At 36.0% G+C, this 19,402-nt stretch overlaps 1 protein-coding gene across 1 annotated transcript in view; it reads right to left on the bottom strand.

Annotated features, from left to right (window-relative positions):
• Positions 1-19,402, bottom strand: part of 140up (RPII140-upstream gene protein) — a 37,249-nt gene that overhangs the window by 14,488 nt on the left and 3,359 nt on the right. The window contains exons 2-5 of the mRNA XM_090368960.1: positions 19,212-19,377; positions 15,248-15,336; positions 11,120-11,187; positions 4,818-4,896 (exon numbers count right to left, since the gene is read on the bottom strand). Of these exons, the coding sequence (XP_090225086.1) occupies positions 4,818-4,896; positions 11,120-11,187; positions 15,248-15,336; positions 19,212-19,377 (402 nt within the window). The remainder of the gene's footprint in view (positions 1-4,817; positions 4,897-11,119; positions 11,188-15,247; positions 15,337-19,211; positions 19,378-19,402) is intronic.

Here is a 19,402-nt window from a genome sequence, read left to right as displayed (position 1 = left end):
CCGAAGTTACGCGATAGGTGGGTCCGACGAAAATCGCTTAAGTCAAATTCGCGTAAGTCGGGGTAAAACTTTGCATATAAATACATATAAATTTTGTTCAATTGGGACCAAGGACTAACAAAAACACTAGTTTAGAAGAAAAATATTAATAAAATTGCAGTTCGTTATACATATTAATACAAAATATGTATTAAAAAAATAAATGACTTACGTAAAAAAGTTATTTCGATGTCGATCGCTTCATAAAATCTAACAAATTCGTCTGACGACACAGACTTCTTTTTTTCACGCAGAATTTCTTCGTAGCAAGCTAATAATTTTTTTATTCCTTGCTTTGTAGCTATAACGCATTCTTCGTTGGAGTCTATGTTTTCTAAAATTTTTAAGCCCTTTACAATTGAGCCCTTTTCAATTTTCAACCTGTCAAGTTTGCAATTGTCATGTGCTTTTCGCCGTTGCTTCATTTAGGCCTGTAGCACGTGCAATATCACATGGTCTCTCATTTCGCTCAAAGCGTTTCACAATTTCATATTTTTTCTCTATCGACAGAGGCGGACTGGCCATAAGCCTTACCGGGAAAACCCCGGTGGGCCGGAGGCCGGTGTGATTTTGGCCATAAACCATAGTATGAGGCCACTATAAATTTTCCCGGGTAAGAATTTTTGACCCAGTCTGCCTCTGTTTATCGATAATTGCTTTTCTTTTTCTCTCTGAATCTGCAGTGTCTTCACCAGTACGCTTCCTTTTCACACCTTTTAAGTATTTTACTCATTTTTAGGGAATAAAGCACAATTACAAAACGAGGAGGCACGCTTGATACGCATAAACAAAGCTGCGAGTATGTAGCAACTGAATAAACAACACCATAAAGGCAGAGATACACTATTAACACCTCACATTTCTAGGGGTTACTACCATAAAACAATAAAAATCCAGTTGCGTTTCTGCTAGTGAAATCTATTATAAACTGGTAGTAAACTCGATCTAATTGCATATCGATAGCTGGAATTGTGTTGGTTTTTACGTTATTATGGTGAAATGTGTTTCTCCTTCACTGATATAAAATAGAAAATGTATTTTTCTGAATCTTCTCTTCATTCCTATCGTGTTGCATTCAGTTGGGGTGATTCCACGTTCGACTGCCATTTCTTGTAAACACAAAGGCAAATCGTGCATAAGCCAATTCGGTTCGTGTTAAATTATAAGATATCGTTACCGTATTTATAAATAGTGTATGATCGAATTCGTGTAATGTAAACACGTGTTATACGAGGACTGACTGTATATGGCTCGACCGAAGCGATCCATTTCTCTCATGAAAACGATGTAATTTCCGACAAAAGTTGAGCACGAATTTGAACGCACACATATAAATACAATAGTTGGAATACAAATTCTTGTATATGTGTGCAGCTCATGCGTAGCAAAGTTGAATTTTGTTCATCTTTCGCTCTCATTCTCCGCCGTCGCACCGTATATCGATAACATATGAAAAACGACCTTGAAGATAGTGGGCGGCAGTGTTGCCAAACGAAAAAATCAAGAACCGCGTAACTCCGAGTTCGCGTAAGTCGGGGTATTACTGTACTTAAAAGGTGTGAAAAGGTAGCGTCCTGATGAAGACACTGCAGATTCAGAGAGAAAAAGAAAAGCAATATCGATAAACAGAGGCGGACTGGGTCAAAAATTCTTACCCGGGAAAATTTATAGTGGCCTCGTACTATGGTTTATGGCAAAATCACACGGGCCTCCGGCCCACCTAGGTTTCCCCCGTAAGGCTTATGGCCGTCCGCCTCTGTTGATTGAGAAAAAATATGAAATTGGGAAACGCTTTGAGCGAAATGAAAGACCGTGTGATATTGCACGTGCTACAGATCTAAATGAGGTAACTCCGAGAATTAGAAAGAATGCAGAGAAAATAAAAACAACTTTCATAGCAACTCAACAACTTTCATTTCAACTCAAAGTGTAATTAAAATCCATTAGATTAAGACACAAAGAATTGGAAGAGATGGAACCGCTGTCATCTGTTTGGATAGAAAATCAAAAAAAAAAAACAAGTTTGCTTACAACAGAAGCAAAAGCATTAGCAATAGTTTATTACGTAATAGTCATAATAAAATATGTAAGTGTTTTATTATGACTATTAATCATAATAAATAATCATAAATAAAATACAATAAATAAATAATCGTAATAAAATACTTACGTATTTTATTACGATTATTTATTGTGTTTGGTAATGTTTTGGTTACAAATGTGTGTTCAATCTTGGGTGGTCGGCACCTAACCCTATTTTGCCCATAGGGCCTGTTGTTTATACTGCACGAGGGTTTCTGGGAACACAACTATTGTGCTATACGAAGACTGACTGTATATATATTTTTTATCGTGGTCATTTAGTATCACATTCAAATCAACAATATTAGTAAGAGATTGCTTTTATGAAAAAAAAGGAAAAAAGAAAACTATCTTGGACCAAGCTAGCTTGTATTCAAGCAAACTCATTTCTTCATTACTTCTCAATTTCCTTAAAACAAAAATTTTGAAGTTGGTGTTGCTGTTTAGAGATTTTAAAAGGAAATTAAATTCTTCCTCACTTGAAATGGTTTTAATTTTTATGGTGAATGAATTCAATCATTATCCCCATCATAAACTGCCTTGTTTTCTTTGTGTCCTCCAGCTATATTCCTGGGTCATGCAAAATGAACAGCGACATTTTGTCTCTGTTCATTTTGCATTACTGTCATTTTTTCTCACTTTCAAAACTTACATATTTTACAGAATCATTTCATTTTCCTTTGAAATCCTCAGCCTTCAATTCTCTGTAGATAAAATTTTGATGTTTTCTTAAAAAGCAATTGGAAACAGTAGTCTGCTTGAAATTTACATATGTTCTTTCTCTTCTCCTCTTAGATCTGGACGCCTCTTTTCAGGAAAGATATTAACCACTGAAAAGGTACAAAAGCAACTAGACTCGTTGTGGATGAAATATTCTCGTAGGAAGAGACTCCAGTTCTCCGAGCTACTGAGTATGATAAGTGGGCATTTGGGATCTAATTTGTTTAATACTTCAAAAGGTTGAGCATACTTAATGATACAGAAATATCATTAAGTATGCTCAAATAAGGGGACACATTTTCAAATTAAGTAAAGATAATTGTAGACAATGTATGAAAATTTGCCTTCATTCAAAGAATAATCAACTGCTAGAACAAGTTATTTCCATAAGATACCAAGGTCTTATGACCTTGGTATCTTATGGAAATACAGTCAGTTCTCGTATAACACGTGTTTACACCACACGAATTCGATCATACACAATTTATAAATAGGGGAACGATATCTTATATAACACGAACCGAATTCGCTTATGCACGATTCGCCTTTGTGTTTACAAGAAATGGCAGTCGAACGCAGAATCACCCCAACCGAACGCAACACGATAGGAATGAAGAGAAGATTCTGAAAATGTATTTTATGTTTTTTATATCAGTGAAAGGGAAACACATTTCACCATAATAACGTAAAAACCGACACAATTCCAGCTATCAGTATAATCGCAATTAGATCGAGTTTACTACCAGTTTATAACAGATTCCACTAGCAGAAACGCAACTGGAAATTGTTTTTATTGTTTTATGGTAGTAACCCCTAGAAATGTGCTTTAGTAAAATGTGAGGTGTTAATAGTGTATCTCAGCCTTTACGGTGTTGTTTATTCAGTTGCTACACACGCCGCGCGCAGCTTTGTTTATGTGTATCAAGCGTGCCTCCTCGTTTTGTAATTGTGCTTTGTTCCCTATAAATGAGTAAAATACTTAAAAGGTGTGAAAAGGAAGCGTCCTGGTGAAGATACTGCAGATTCAGAGAGAAAAAGAAAAGCAATATCGATAAACAGAGGCGGACTGGGTCAAAAATTCTTACCCAGGAAAATTTATAGTGGCCTCATACTATGGTTTATGGCCAAAATCACACCGGCTTCTGGCCCACCGGAGTTTCCCCGGTAAGGCTTATGGCCAGTCCGCCTCTGTCAATAGAGAAAAAATATGAAATTGTGAAATGCTTTGAGCGAAATGAAAGACCATGTGATATTGCACGTGTTACAGACCTAAATGAGGCAACGCCGAGAATTAGAAAGAATGCAGAGAAAATAAAAACAACTTTCATAGCAGGAACAACTCAAAGTGCAATTAAAATCCATTAGATTAAGACACAAAGAATTGGAAGAGATGAAACGCCTGTCATCTGTTTGGATAGAAAATCAAACAAAAAACAAGTTTGCTTATGATAGAAGTAAAAGCATTAGCAATATTTTATTACGTAATAGTCGTAATAAAATGCGTAAGTATTTTATTACGATTATTTATTGTGTTTGGTAATGTTTTGGTTACAAATGTGTGTTCAATCTTGGGTGGTTGGCACCTAACCCCATTTTTCCCATAGGGCCTGTTGTTTATATTGCACGAGGGTTTCTAGGAACGCAACTATCGTGCTATACGAGGACTGACTGTAATTAATGGAAATTAAAAGAGAGATCGGACAAATATTTGGGAACGGTAGATTTTTTTTTCATAGTGTGAAGAAATTTTATTTTTATTTATTTAAATTTTTTTGTAAAATCCTACATACGCTTGCCTCCTTGCATCATTCTGCCATTTTAATACTAATAATAAAATCACAAAATACAAATAAATCTTCCAGGAAAAACAAAAAATTTTGGAGATATTCAAATAATCTTAACTTTAAAATGTAATGGTGTTCATACCAATTAAGCCACTACCACAGTAAATGCATTTTTACATGATGATTACTAACCCTAGAGTTCCTCCTAGAAATCCACTTACTGCCATTGCTGCAGGGCCTAACGTTAACCTCCACATGCTGCCACAGATTGCTGAAAAGCAAACAATTTAATTCTTTATATTAAAAAAAAAACAAAATAAAATATAAATTCACAGTGAGAAAGAGCATACTTCTTTGTTAAAAGCAATAGCATGTTTAATCAGTAGATTAAAAGTCACTTACCATCAGTAGTGTACAAACCAAGTGTCAAGGCTTGACAAACACAGCTGTCATGACCACCATGCCTACTAAGGAATTGGACTTGGTGACTAATGTTTCACAGGTTGGTCTAGTGGATTAAGATGAAATGCCAATTCCTTTTTGATCACTGTGGTCTGTATACTGCAAGGATTCGCATGATCACTGACAAAGGTAGAGTTCAATGCAAAAAGGTCAAACTCACACTGAATGATGAAGACCTCTCCTCCTTCCAGCAACACCTTAACCACATGAAAATGAAAATGTATACAGCATTATGGATAATACAGCAAAGGCATGTGTGGAACACAAGATGTGAAAAATCATTATTACCTATGTCCAATGATGCTTATATCCAATTCCATTATATGCATCAGTAAAATGGTCTTTGGCACTCAACACACACCTCTGCCAAATTATCAACCTTGAATACTGAACTAAGGTGGATGAAGAAGATGGTAGGAAAACAATACAGTATATAGAGATCAATGCCATATATAAACTTGGAAATTACCCCCAGGGACAATGAACTGTTACCAGCAATGTCCTCATCATTACCCTTCTATTAACTGGATACACCCCTAATTGCAGACCTGGTCTCCATGATTCCCAAGAATGCAAGTGGTTTCATACACAATACTAGAATTGAATCAGACAGATTCCATGAAGGAAAACAGTACAAGCTCCAGATGCTTGAAGGTACACAGTTGATATGGGGTAGCATTATTGATAGACAAGAATGTGTGATGTTCCAGATGAAACATCACAAGTGTATTGTCTGTTGCTTTCTCTGCTCATTCATACTGAGCAGAGAAAAAAGGCACCCTCTATATTGTAAAATAAAGTGACAATTAATTTTTTATAAATTAATTATAGCTATTGTTTATTGTAACTATGCAAAATATTTGTCTGAAAAGACATATCTGTAATAGATATGTCTTTAACTCTGCAAGTCTCCAACTTTTTCTTAAATTTCCTTCCAATTCTGATACTTGATCATTTAACAATTTGTTGGAGATTTGAAAAGATTTTTCATTCCTAAACATTATTTCAGAAAAAATGACATAGGATTGACAGCCCTCCTAGGTGTGTAGTGTCCAGCGGTTCAATATAATTCATTTATATTGATTAATAAATCAATGTTAAAAATCAAAATATAAATCAATGCTATATATAAACTTGGAGATGACCGTCAGAGACAATTAAATCCTTACCCTTATTCTTCTATTAACTGGATTCTCCTCTCTGATTGCAGATTAACTATTAAATACAACTTCTAACAACTGGTCAAGAACCTCAGAACAGCCAGCAGATAAAGCTTTTAATTTTCAGAGTTCAACTATCAATGGATCATCTAATATCATTATTAGTATGAGGTTGATTAATACTGGCTTCCCTCAGTTTGTGACTAACTTTTAGCATTGGCTCCTAGATTGTGAACAAATTTTCAGAGCCTGCTAAGATCATATTTTCAACGTATTTCAGAAAAATTTGTTTCACTGGCAGAGTTTGCCAAATAAAATGTCAATGAAAAGAGGAAAATGATCTAAGTAGTAAAGACACTTTACTATATTAAGTATTTAATTAGTTTATTGGAATGAGAGAACAATAGACTCAAACAGTCTCAACAACTAAATAAATTGGCTACACCTTGGATTTCTGTGTTGAAATCCATCTTTGGCCTGGATTTTTGGTTTAGGATAAGTTTTTAACTTGATATCTCATCTCCTGAAGTGAGTACAATTTGGTTTTCCATGGTTGGTCGAATTATAAACTTATCCTAAACAAAGTCAGGCCCAAAGACAGATTTCAACAAAAATCCAAAATTTAGGCAGTTTATTTAGTTGTTGGGATTGTTTTGGTCTATTGTAATAATTGTCCAATAAACTAATTAAACACTTCAAGTGGTAAAATGTCTTTCTTAAACCTACTTAGTAGTAGGTTTAATAAAGTTGGAATATTATTAAGAAGTTAAGTTTTGTCTCAAATTATATATTACTTATTAATAATGTAGTACCATCCCCACACAACCATTTGTTCTCACCAGACACCTCTTTAATATAGCATCTGACAAATCAGTCATGATTTAAATCACGAAATGAGAACTGCCAAAAGATGTGAAAATTGAGTTTACAAAATGAAGTGATAAATAGCTCTAAGCTTATCTGTATATAAAAACAGTTTAACTATAATAGGATTTTAACCTGAATGCCAACCCTATAACATACAAAGGACTTTCAACAAGTCTCCACAAAGTGAAATATGAAGGATATAATTTATAACTCTGCAAGGCTTAAAAGGTTCTTTTTATGTTGTTGGATCACCAATCAGGTTACAAACGAATGTCATGTTTTGTATACGTGTGGGACAGCACAGCATAAAAAGCAATGGCCATGTGATACTCTTGCAAAAAAGACCTTCCATTTAAAGACAATGTGTTCAATGTGAAAGTCAGGCAGATCAAATAATTTTGAAATAGGCTGACCTTCATTTCATATCAACTTGGGCTTGATATGATATGAAGTAATAGAGCTTTACAGATTGTTTGTAAAGGCTTTGGAAAAGGATAATAACTGCATTAAGTATCTTTACAATCAATTTCGAATTTATCTGATGCAAAGCTCAAAACAGATATTTTTTTAGTCGAAGTAATAATGTTAACTGCCGAGAAGCAATGTGAAATAATGATAACCATAACATAGATGAAAAAGCTGCATGATTGATTTCAAAAACATAACTCAACTTTTCATGGAACAAGGATACCAGTTATAATATTTCATTGAAAATATGCTCAATAGACTTCAAAAATTATCATGCAAGATGAGCTTGAAAGTTCATTTCTTGCAATACTACATGAACTTCTTCAAAAATATCTTAGTTCCATTAGAAAGGAACAGAGTAACTGATTTCATACCAAGATACCAATCTTCAATGGATATTATTAAAAACATGTAATACATTATTTATGGTCAAATGATCTGTAATAATCAAAATGTCATCTAGGTATCTTCCATAATATGTGATCTGTGGAAAGAATGGGTTAAGATGCAACTTCTCTAATTTATCCAAGTATAACTCAGCAATGAGTCCACCGATGTTTAGGCCCATTGGTAGACCAAAAATCTGTCTATAGATTTTGTCTTGAAAGAGAATATAATTGGCATTTACTAATAATTCTGTTAGTTCAAAGATTCTATCTTTGAGAAGTCTAGTGTTATTAATTATACTGTCATCATTTAAAAGGGTCCAAACTATGTCTAAAGCATATGGAACATTTACATTTGCATATGGTGAGGCCACATCCAATGAATATAGCTTATTATCTTTTTTTTTTTTAATGCTTATAATTATATTGTTGTTACAAATTAATCATTAATGTGTTGGACTAGAAGAGTTGGTCGAAAGAAGCCATCCTATAGAAAAAAATAAAGGTAATCCCTGTTGCATCTCATAAGATAATAGGATATATAGGAATATTTGAGCATTTAATAGCTCTCTATTGTCAAATTTGCTTAAAAATTTGCTTAAGTTGGCTTTGCATTAGCAACACCTACCTAATACCTCTTGGGGCCACCTTTTGTTGATCTTGTAGCCCATAAACATCTTGGTATGGACTGCACAAAGTGTTGCTGGGTGTCCTGTGGTAGCACCATCCATGCATTGCACAATGTGTCCAGTAATGCCCATGCATTGTCAGGTGAATGATCATAGCATCCAATGTTCTTTTCCAGTGGGTCCCAAACATGTTCAACTGGATTGAGATTGGGCAAGCTGAGTGGCCATGGGAACATAATGAATTCACTGTCATGTTCCTGAAACCAGTTGGCAACCTGCTGGGCCTTGCGACATGGTGCTTTGCCTTGTTGATAGACACCAGAACTGTCTAGATATATTGTCATCATGAAGAGATGTACTTGGTCAGTGATGATAGAAAGATAGGTGTTCCCATCAAGCTGTTGATTAAGAGTAATCAGGGACTCAAGGAATGCCACGAAAACCGTCCCCAAACCATAAAACCTTCAGTCTGCTGAACACCAACAGTGCATGCTATGGCCTCATTGCTTTTTCCAAATGAAAATACATCCATCAGCATGATGGATTGAAACAGAATTCGTCAGACCTGGAAATATATTTCCACGTATCAGTGGTCTAATGTTGGTGCTAATATGCCCGTGCAAGGCACAGTTTCTTGTGTCTCACAGTGAACCTGCGATGGTTACCTGCGATGGCCATCGACTGCCATAGTTTATACAAGCTAATGTCCACAGCACAGTTCATGTGGATATTGGTTTTGCTATTCCTACATTGTACTGGGTTGTTAGCAGGATCACTGTGCTGCATCACTACTGTGTAACAAAGATGAGACACACAACGCTCACCACAGGTGTCGGCCACACATAACCTTTGGCTAGTCAACCAACTGCTGTTGAGTCACTTACAGTAGACTTGTGACACCACAGAATGGAGAAATTAACAATCATGTTGGCTGTTGTCAAGAAACTAGTACTAACACACCTTGCCCCCACAATCATTCCACTTTTCAAGTCAGAGAGATCTTGACAACCCACTGCAGAAACTCAAAAACTGATCACCACATGTGCAAACTACAATCTCATATCAGCTGTTTCCGATTGTGAGTTTTCACAAACGGAAACAGCTGATATGAGATTTCACAGAGCAGTCCATTTCTAAACAAGGGGATGTTACTAATGCAAAGCCAACTCAGTGTATATACTTGTATAACTTTCATACTGTTAGCCTATCCAAAGTGAAGTAATCTCCTCTCCTTAATGTATGTTCAGTGAATGTGAAAAAAACTTTGCAAGCATCACCTACAAAAGAAGAAACAAGAGTGTAACCTTAAATTATGACACAAATTTTATACCTCGCTCTTTTCTAGTACTAAACCAAAATTTTAATCTCCTTTTTTTTTATTTCTTTATCTCTCTGCATTCTCTATTCCCTCTCATTATTAGCATCACTTCAAAAAAAAAAAATTGGTTTCCACGTGTTCCTTTCTTAAGTTCTGATATGAAGTTCTCTGAGCAGTGCAAAGGCTGCAGGACAACTCATGTTGTTGTTATTGGATTTAACGAAACAAGGGCGACAACTCATGAGGTTTTGTTAATGATATAGAGAAACTCTGCTAGCAGGGATAAGGAAGCAATTATCTCTTTCTACAAGGCCGTGGTTGAGCCACACCTTGAGTACTGTATACAAGTCTGAAGGCCTCATTTTAAGAAGGATGTAGATTTGCTGGAATGTGTGCAGAGAAGTGAAATGAGACTGGTTAAGGGTACAGAAAGGGTGCTCTTACCAAGAAAGGCTTCAGTTATGCAAATTGCAGTGTTTGGAGTTAGGTACCTGTGAGGAAATCTGACTGAAGTGTTTTAGGCCTTGAATGGATTGAGTAAGCTCAATGCTGATGGCATTCTTCCTCTTGCTGAGACTATACACACACACACACACACACACACATGAGGGGACATAAATTCAAACTGAGGAAGGATGGTTGCAGGATAGGTATGCAGAAGTTTGTCTTCAGCCAGCAGATCACTGAACATCGGTTGTGGAGGTGGGCAGTTTGAATAAATTCAAGGAAGAACTAGACAAATTCTTGGAGGGGATGGACAAGTAAGGTAGGTAGTAGTGCGTTTTTTTTTTTTTTTTTTTTTTTTTTGACTAATGCTATATAAGCTTGCTTTTTTGCATCATTTGGCACTGCTAATACCAATACTAATATATATGGTTCTTGGTGCTTAGGTCTCAAGGATCATGTGTTTCTCTGGTTGAAGTACAACAGTAGTTGGCTTCACTTTGCAACATGTTTTCATTATGTTATGATATTATGCACTTTCAATTATTGAGAACTACATTGAAAAATACACAGGATATAGCAGTTAATGCCAAGAGTAAAAATTCTTTACAAAATAACCTGTTCTTTTTAGTATCATTAACTACTAAGCACTAAAAAAATAAAAGTTCTTTTTAATCTCTTAATTTATCACAAAACCATTTGTGCCAACACACATACACATTAATATATAATAAAAGAGCAAAAAATAAAACATCATTACCTCCTGCTGCAATATATTCAAACACTGTTGCACGGTTAGTGTATGCTTGTGCTGTAGTGGTGAGAGTGCTAAAAATATCAAAACAAAGTTTTTACTTTAGTTATAACAGACAAGAAATTAGGTGCTTACAAAATTCTTAATACTTGAAAAAAAAAAAATTATTAACATAGATTTAAAGTTCTGTTAATAACTTTATTAACTGTAATGCTCTTTTACAATATAATAAAGCAGGATACTGCACTGATATTATTTGCTTTAAAGCAGTGCATCTTGTGGTAACTTGTAGATACTTTACTTCTCAAGTTTTAAGACTGTAGCAATTATTAAAAGCACTCAAAAGCTTACTGACTGCTAAACATATATAAGAACGTTGTCTTTAACTTACTAATTCACAATAATAGTGTAGCTGCAAAATCACAAATATCATCTTTTCACCAAATAATACTCACAATGTTAATATAAAAGAACCAATGATAAACAAGTCTTTTTTTTTTTTTTTTTTTTTTTTTTTTGCGATATAAGTTATAAGTAACTGGCTTCAGATATCTAATTTGAAATGATGTATCCAATAAATCATGGATTTTGAAAAATTCTGTAATATAGATACATGGTCATTGCATACATATAATCAATTTTGGAGCACACACTTCAGAATTTAAGAATGGAAACAGAACAGATCATAAGAATATTCATTTATGTAAAGGTGGAGTGATTATATTAGTGATGTGCAGTAGATGGTAGATTTTATTTCACCTTTCAAAGAAATCAAGTCACTCGAGGCTAAGTGATATGCGTTCCTTTCAATTTTAATTCAACAGTGGTGGCACCTGTGACAGTTTTTTGCAATCTGTACTTAAATGCACTTTTTTCATTCTTTAATGAAAATTTCAAATGTTATTTTCAACACAAGAAAACTTTTATTAATTGAGTTGAGAAAAAAAAAAGGAAAAATATTATAAACATGAAACAGTTAGTTTCTTTCATTTTCAATTTACAAAACATTAAGTGCAGGAAAATTCAGCATTATGCATACACATATTTATACTTATATATGTCAATTTAAAAAAAAAAAAAATATATATATATATATATATATATATTTTTTTTTTTAATGTTTTATGAAATGGGTTACAATAAATACAGTAAAATATAAAAAAACTAGAACTTTCTGAAAATTTCTCTTAAGAGAACCATACAAAGGCAAATAGGCTGGCCAGACTTAAAAATGGCACCACAGGTGATAAATTTATGCATTATATTCTGTTAATAATTTTCAAACACAAATTTCTTTCTGTTTTACATATTTCCTAGACTATATGTCATCTATATCTATCTATATGCAATGTAATTATATCTATATGCAATGTAATTATAAAATTACAAAATCATTCTTGTCAGATATTCAATACTATTTCACAGTAGAATATTTAATAGTACAGTAGTATACATTTAGTTTTTAAGGCAATTCAATTGTTAAGTCATATCACACTACTTATTATTATTATTGCTGCTCTTATATTATTTCTCCCTGATTGGGGGTTCCATCTCGTGACGGGTATTGCTACCAAGTACACAGGGTGGTTGTTGTTACGTCTGATGTTACTGTTGGTCGAGGAACTCTCTAGCTATCCTACAGGTGTTCAGGATTGTGACTTTCTGGAGTTCCTTGTAGGTGTTTGCTGGGAGACCTACTGCTGCTAGGCTGTTATGTAGGGTCTTTGGCACCATACCTGTGGTTGACACGATGATCAGGATGGTCGTTACTTGTTGCATATGCAACATCTCTTTGATCTCCTGTCTTAGGTTGGTGTACTTCCTGATTTTTTTCCCATGGGTTTTCTGCAGGTTGCCAGTGTTGGGTACTGCTATGTCAAACAGATAGGTAGCCTTTTCCTTCTTGTCCACAAGGGTTATGTCCGGTCTGTTGTGCGGGATTGTCCTATCTGTTATTATGGCGCGGTCCCAGTACAGCTTGTGGGTTGGGGTCTCTAGTTCTGCTAGTGCTCTCTAGTATAATAATAATAATAATAATAATAATTATTATTATTTTGGAAGCCTGAGGCTTATGCTGCACCAGCCAAAAAAAATTTCTGAATTACCCCCAAGAGAGAGAGAGAGAGAGAGGGGGGGGGGCAATCACCAAGAAAGAGATGAATGATATCCAGCTTGGGACCCTGGGTGTGCCAAGCCCATACTCAACAGATGTGAGCCCCTGGGGGCAATACCTGATATAAAAAAAATACTAGACAACCGTAACACCCATACAGAAGGTAGCATTTGAACTCAACTTTTATTTCTTACGCAAGTATGTTACCTATTGGACCAATCACAAGAGTGGATCAACAAAGTACTGCATATGGGTAGCAGTAACTCCAGATAAATGTACCAACTATGTAGTGTTACTAGGGGTAGTGGAGAACGAAAGAGACCTTGGGATAATTGTGCAGTCAGGTAGGCGCCTCCGTAGCCAGGTGGGCAGGAGCGGCAGTGCGTAGCACACGCTTCTTGATTAGACCGGGGTTCGAGCCTGTGACCACCAAATACGGAGGATGCGGAAAGGTCAGGGAATGACCACCACATATCCCCGGAGCAATATGGCCGTGGTTGCTAATGCTCCTAAAAACCAAATAACAACAACAGCAGTCAGGTATGAAATTTTCTGATCAGTGCAGACAGGCTGCCAGAGGGCTGCCAGGCTGTCATGTCAATGATATACAGGAACTTTGCGAGCAGCGATAAGGAGGTGATTATCCCCTTGTATAAGGCAATGGTCAGGCCATTTAAATTATATATAACAGAACAATTTAAATTATATATAACTTAGAGTACTGCAAACAGGTTTGAAAACCTCATTTTAGGAAGGATGTAGAGTTACTAGAATGAGTAAAGATAAGGGCAACAAGACTGGTGAAGGGAACAAAGGGGTGCTCTTATGAAAAAAGGCTTAAGTTCTGCAAATTGCAGTTTCCGGAGAGTAGGCACCTGTGAGGCGATCTGATTGAGGTATATGAGACCTTGAATGGATTGAGCAGGCTTAATGCTGATGGGATTCTTCCTCTTGCTCAGATTACAAACCTGAGGGAGCATAGATTCAAACTGAGGAAAGACAGTTGTAGAACAGATGTGCAGAAGTATGCATTTAGCCAGCGGGTAGTTGATTGCTGGAACAAACTTTCATCTGTTGTTGTGGAAGTTGATAGCTTAAATAAATTCAAGGCAGAACTAGGCAAACATTTGGAATGAATGAATCAGTGAAATGGGAAGGGGGGTTTTTTGGTTGATGCTGTATAAGCTTGCTTTCTTGCATCATGTGCCTCTACTAATGCTAATGCTAATATTTTCGCTTAATACCAGCACCTATTATTCTGTAGGGATCAGAGCTACTGTATTATCTAATAAAAATAATGAATTACTCCTGAATACTTATGCATAATCATTAAAAAACCAGAAGTTTCAAAAATCCAGTTTGTACATTTGGATGGCTATATCAGTGGAGAGAATTTGCAAATACGAACTTAAAAAAGTGAAAAATGACATCTTCATCCTTTGGAGGTCATGGTATATGGTAAGCACTTTGTAAGAATGGGATTATCAGATAACTATTCCTTAATGCAATGTTCTCGCCAGAAAATTTTGCCAGCCGGGTGGCATTATGAAGTAGTTGGGTGAGGAAGTGTAATACTTTGCAATATTATAAAATTTTCTGTTATTTATAAATGTGTCTTAAGTGATCCAGAGCAAAAATTAATTGCATAATTTATCATTATATGCTCCAGTCGCATTGATCTCGATCACATAATATGTTCAAATTAATACTGATCGAGATTAGTAACCAGTGCCATACGGTACTGTGAGAATCGCTTAAATTTTAGCTGGGCAGTCAGTTAAATTCACCAGGTGGTGCACCCATTCGACAGGTCCTGTGGAGAGCACTGTAATGGTACAGTAACTAAAGCTGATTACTGTACTATGTAAAAAACCACATCTCAATTTGTTTTAACTAGACTAACCAACTTGAGTTATTGAGAACAATTTAAATTATATATAACTTAGAGCATGCATTAAAAAAAAAAGTCCACAACCAAACACATACATTATGTAAAAAATAATGAGAATAGGTACACTTACAAAAAAGAACCAGAAAACAAGGCCAATCTCCAGCCCCAATAAAATGACCGGCTTGCCATATTTAAGGTAATCCGATCTTGTAATTTGCGCTGTAAAAAAGATGTACTGTCAGTTATGCAGCTCATTTGGTATACAGAGCTTCAATGGCATTAATTTCCATTTAAAATCACTTTAAGCAGAGCTTTAGGTGGGTGCAATATAATTTACTAGCAGTATAATTTATAAAATATAGAAATATAGAAGCAGGGTACTATTTCAATGCAGGTAGTTTGAAATAGTGAGAGAGAAAATGCTTATAGTTCATTTGTTTATCTCTGTTTACTGCCACGGGGCAATGCCATTACTCTTGTGACAGTGACAGAGTTTGGACTTATGGCTCTTTAGAAATTAGCATTAGCATTAGTAGAGGCATTTGATGCAAGAAAGCAAGCTTATGCAGCATCAGCCAAAAAAAAAAAAAAAAACCCACTTCCACTTCACCCCTCTGTTCGTTCAAAATACCTGTCCAGCTGAGCCTTAAACTTATTTAGGCTATCAACCTCCACCACAAGGGATGGAAGTCTGTTCCACCAACCAACCACCCGCTGGCTAAAGGCAAATTTCCGCACATCTATCCTACATCTGTCTTTCCTCAATTTGAATTTATGCCCTCTCAGGTGATTTTTCTGAGCTAGAGGAAGAATCCCATCAGCATTGAGCATGCTTAAACCATTCAAGGCTTTATTCACCTCTATCAGATCACCTCGCTGGTGCCTAGTCTCCAGACACTGTAATTTGCAAAACTTAAGCCTTTCTTCGTAAGAGCACCCCTTTGTTCCATTCACTAATCTTGTTGCCCTTCTCTGTACTCGTTCCAGCAGCTCTACATCCTTCTTGAAATGAGGCCTCCAGAACTGTATACAGTACTCTAGGTGTGGCCTGACCATTGCCTTATACAATGGAATAATCACCTCCTTATCCCTGCTGGAAAAATTCCTGTATATCATTGACAATACTCCATGAGCTACTCTTGCAGCCCGTCTGCACTGCTCAGAGAACTTCATATCTGCCTGCACAACCACCCCCAAGTCTCTTTCATTCTCTACCACTGTCAGTGTAGTACCACAGAGTTGATACGTTGCTCTGGGGTTGCTGTTTCCCATGTGTAGTACTTTACATTTGTCAATGTTAAACTTCATTTGCCACCTCTCAGCCCATCTGCTCAACCTTTCCAGATCCTGTTGCAGCAGCATAGTGTCAGTAGTGTCCTTGACAACCCTGCCAACCTTTGTATCGTCTGCAAACTTGGACATTAAGCTTGATATACCATCATCAATATCATTTATAAATACAGAAAACAATAATGGACCCAACACTGAGCCCTGAGGGACTCCACTAATAACATTAGTCCACGACGAGCAGTGTCCATTGATTACCACTCTCTGTCTTCTCCCCCTCAACCACCCCTTTATCCATAGCAGCAATTTGCCTCCAATGTCACACTGCTCCAATTTGTGTAGCAGTCTTCCATGTGCAACAGTATCAAAAGCCTTTCTAAGATCCAAGTATATAATATCAAAGTTATTCCCTGCATCCAGTTCTTTTGTGACTGCATCATAGTATCCAATCAAGTTGGTCAGGCAAGACTTCCCCTTAACAAAACCATGCTGTGTCTGAGCTATAACTGAAGTCTTGTCTAAATGATCCTGCAGTGCTTCTTTAACCAGTGCCTCCATTAATTTTCCTGGAACAGAAGTTAAGCTCACAGGTCTATAATTACTTGTGTCAGCCTTTGATCCTCCTTTGTGAATTGGGGTCACATTTGCACATTTCGAGTCTATGGGTACCTCCCCTGAGTCCAAGGAAGCTCTCATAATTATGGCTAAGGGTTTGCTTACTTCCTTTGCTGCCTCCTTTAATATAACTGGATAGATCCCATCCAGCCCGGGTGCCTTTCTTGTGTTTATTGAATAGGATAACAGTAAATGACTGTTATCCTATTCAATATATCAATATCGTTTTTAATCGAATAACATTACCCAATAGGTGAATCTATTACTCATTAAAAAATCAACAGCACTGTTGTGACCAGTTTCAGAACTACTTGGTTCCATCATCAGGCAACATTGGGTCCACTTGATTTGAGTGTCACCAGAATATCAGTTCCATCAGTGTTTTAGACTCCCAGGTAGCAAGTACTGCTTGTCTGGCATATCTGAGAGAATGTCTGTGATAACCTCAAGGACCATTGGTGGTCACGGGCTCAAACCCCGGTCTAATCAAGAAGCGTGTGCTACGCACTGCTGCTCCTGCCCACCTGGCTATGGAGGCGCCAACACCTACATGCCTGCCACCCATATCATATGGATGGCAAGCATGATTCATTTACCCAAATCTCATGGGTGTCTGAATATTTTTGGCAATAAATTGTGTGTATGTTGATCGACTTACTTCGAGAAGCTACACTGAATGTGTAGCTTCCCGAAAGATGGCACTGACTTGTTAGAATTTACTTTTGTGTAAACAAAACTAGTTTATGGTAGCTACAGCGTAAATGGACTCTGAAAAACATCATTGTGAAGGATGAGTTATTAAATTAACAATAGAATAAAAACAGTTTTTCTAAGTTGTTTACATAGGATTATTTGTTGCAATTGTTACGTGCAATTGCTACGTTGCAATTGTTACGTTGCAATTGAATGCAAAGAGTCTTTTGCTACAGTATAATCTATTTTTGCGAAATTTTATCTGAGCTGATGTCTTTTTTGGAACTTGTGTCTTTAAATTAATTTAAAGTTTGTTTATATTAAATCTCATCTAGCAGGTTTTTTTTTTTTTTTTTTTTGGTAGTTGTTGGCACATAGGCTTCTGTGGCCATAATGCACCTCCCAAGGTTTTTGCAGTACTTTGATCCAAGCCCAAGGCGGGAATCGAACCCGCGACCTTTGGGTTGCCAGGCAGGCACTTTAGCCACCTGGCTAGCCCGGTCGGCTCATCTAGCAGTGCTATGGCAAAAAAATGTAAACAGACAGAATTAAGCCCGGTAATTAAACTGAAAATTATACAAAAGGCTGATGGGATGGAACGAAGCAAAATGAATATTGCAAAATGAACATTGCAAACTATAATATACAAACCTAACATAATGTAATATCAATCCATGGGTGAGGATCCCATCAGGAATTCTTGAGGATAGTATTTTAACATGCTGATACAGATAATTGTCACCATCTTGATTTAAAAATTTTGTCCTCCACAATGAGTTGAGGTAGTTTCTTAGTTGGGTAGGACAATCATCATGAGAAAAATCCCACAACAGTGTCTGACATTAGGTGCATTTGGCAAAAGCAATACTCACAGAAAAGAAACCAATCCTCATGCAAACTGCACAACTTCAAAATACTTTTTAAAAGTACCATACATTCCAGAATAAGCTGGCTTCTACTTTATGGCTTGAAAATTCATTTTAAATCATATATACACCACATAAGTTGACCTTTTGTGTAGTCATCTTTTGCATCTTGCATGGCAATGTATTATAGTAAAATCAGCATTGAGAATCACTGTCTATTTCCCACCCACAGTGCCATTAAAATTAGCATCAACACTGCATCTAGGCCTAACACACCACTGCAGAATCCTGGACTTAACAATGTAGCTTCTGCTTTGTCTTATTTATAATGTATATCAAACAACATATATTTATATTTTTCCATATTTTGCAATAAACAAATGTATAAAATATAAGCTGCTGTAAAAAAATATAAATAAGTCTGGTAGAGAATATAAATGAACATAAATAAATTTACCATATACTGTACTTTTGTGTCATGTTTTCTGTGAAATTATTGCAAGTTTTCCAATATGTTATATTTGAATGCATAATTTGCTCTAATTTAATACTGAAATGTATAATTATTCATCATAATGGAATTGAATTATGCTTTTGTAGCAATACTATGCTGAATGTCCTAAACATCATTACCTTTGCATCAAGGTTACTAAAAAAAACTGTTCCTTGATTCTTCCGCATAAAATCTTGTATTGTGTCTCGAGATCCTGAAGTTATTCCAAGAAACAATCCAGCAAATAAAGCAACAAAAACACTTCGACCAATGAGCTTCATTTCCGGACTAAAATCCCCATGGTCACTTAAAAAAAAAAAAACAGTACTGT

This window comes from Mastigoproctus giganteus, chromosome 2, assembly GCF_048544385.1.
Source record: "Mastigoproctus giganteus isolate SK-2022 chromosome 2, ASM4854438v1, whole genome shotgun sequence".
In the NCBI taxonomy this organism is placed as follows: Eukaryota; Metazoa; Arthropoda; class Arachnida; order Uropygi; family Thelyphonidae; genus Mastigoproctus; species Mastigoproctus giganteus.
The sequence above is the reverse complement of the archived record's forward strand: the minus strand, read 5'-3'. Positions and strand labels throughout refer to the sequence as shown.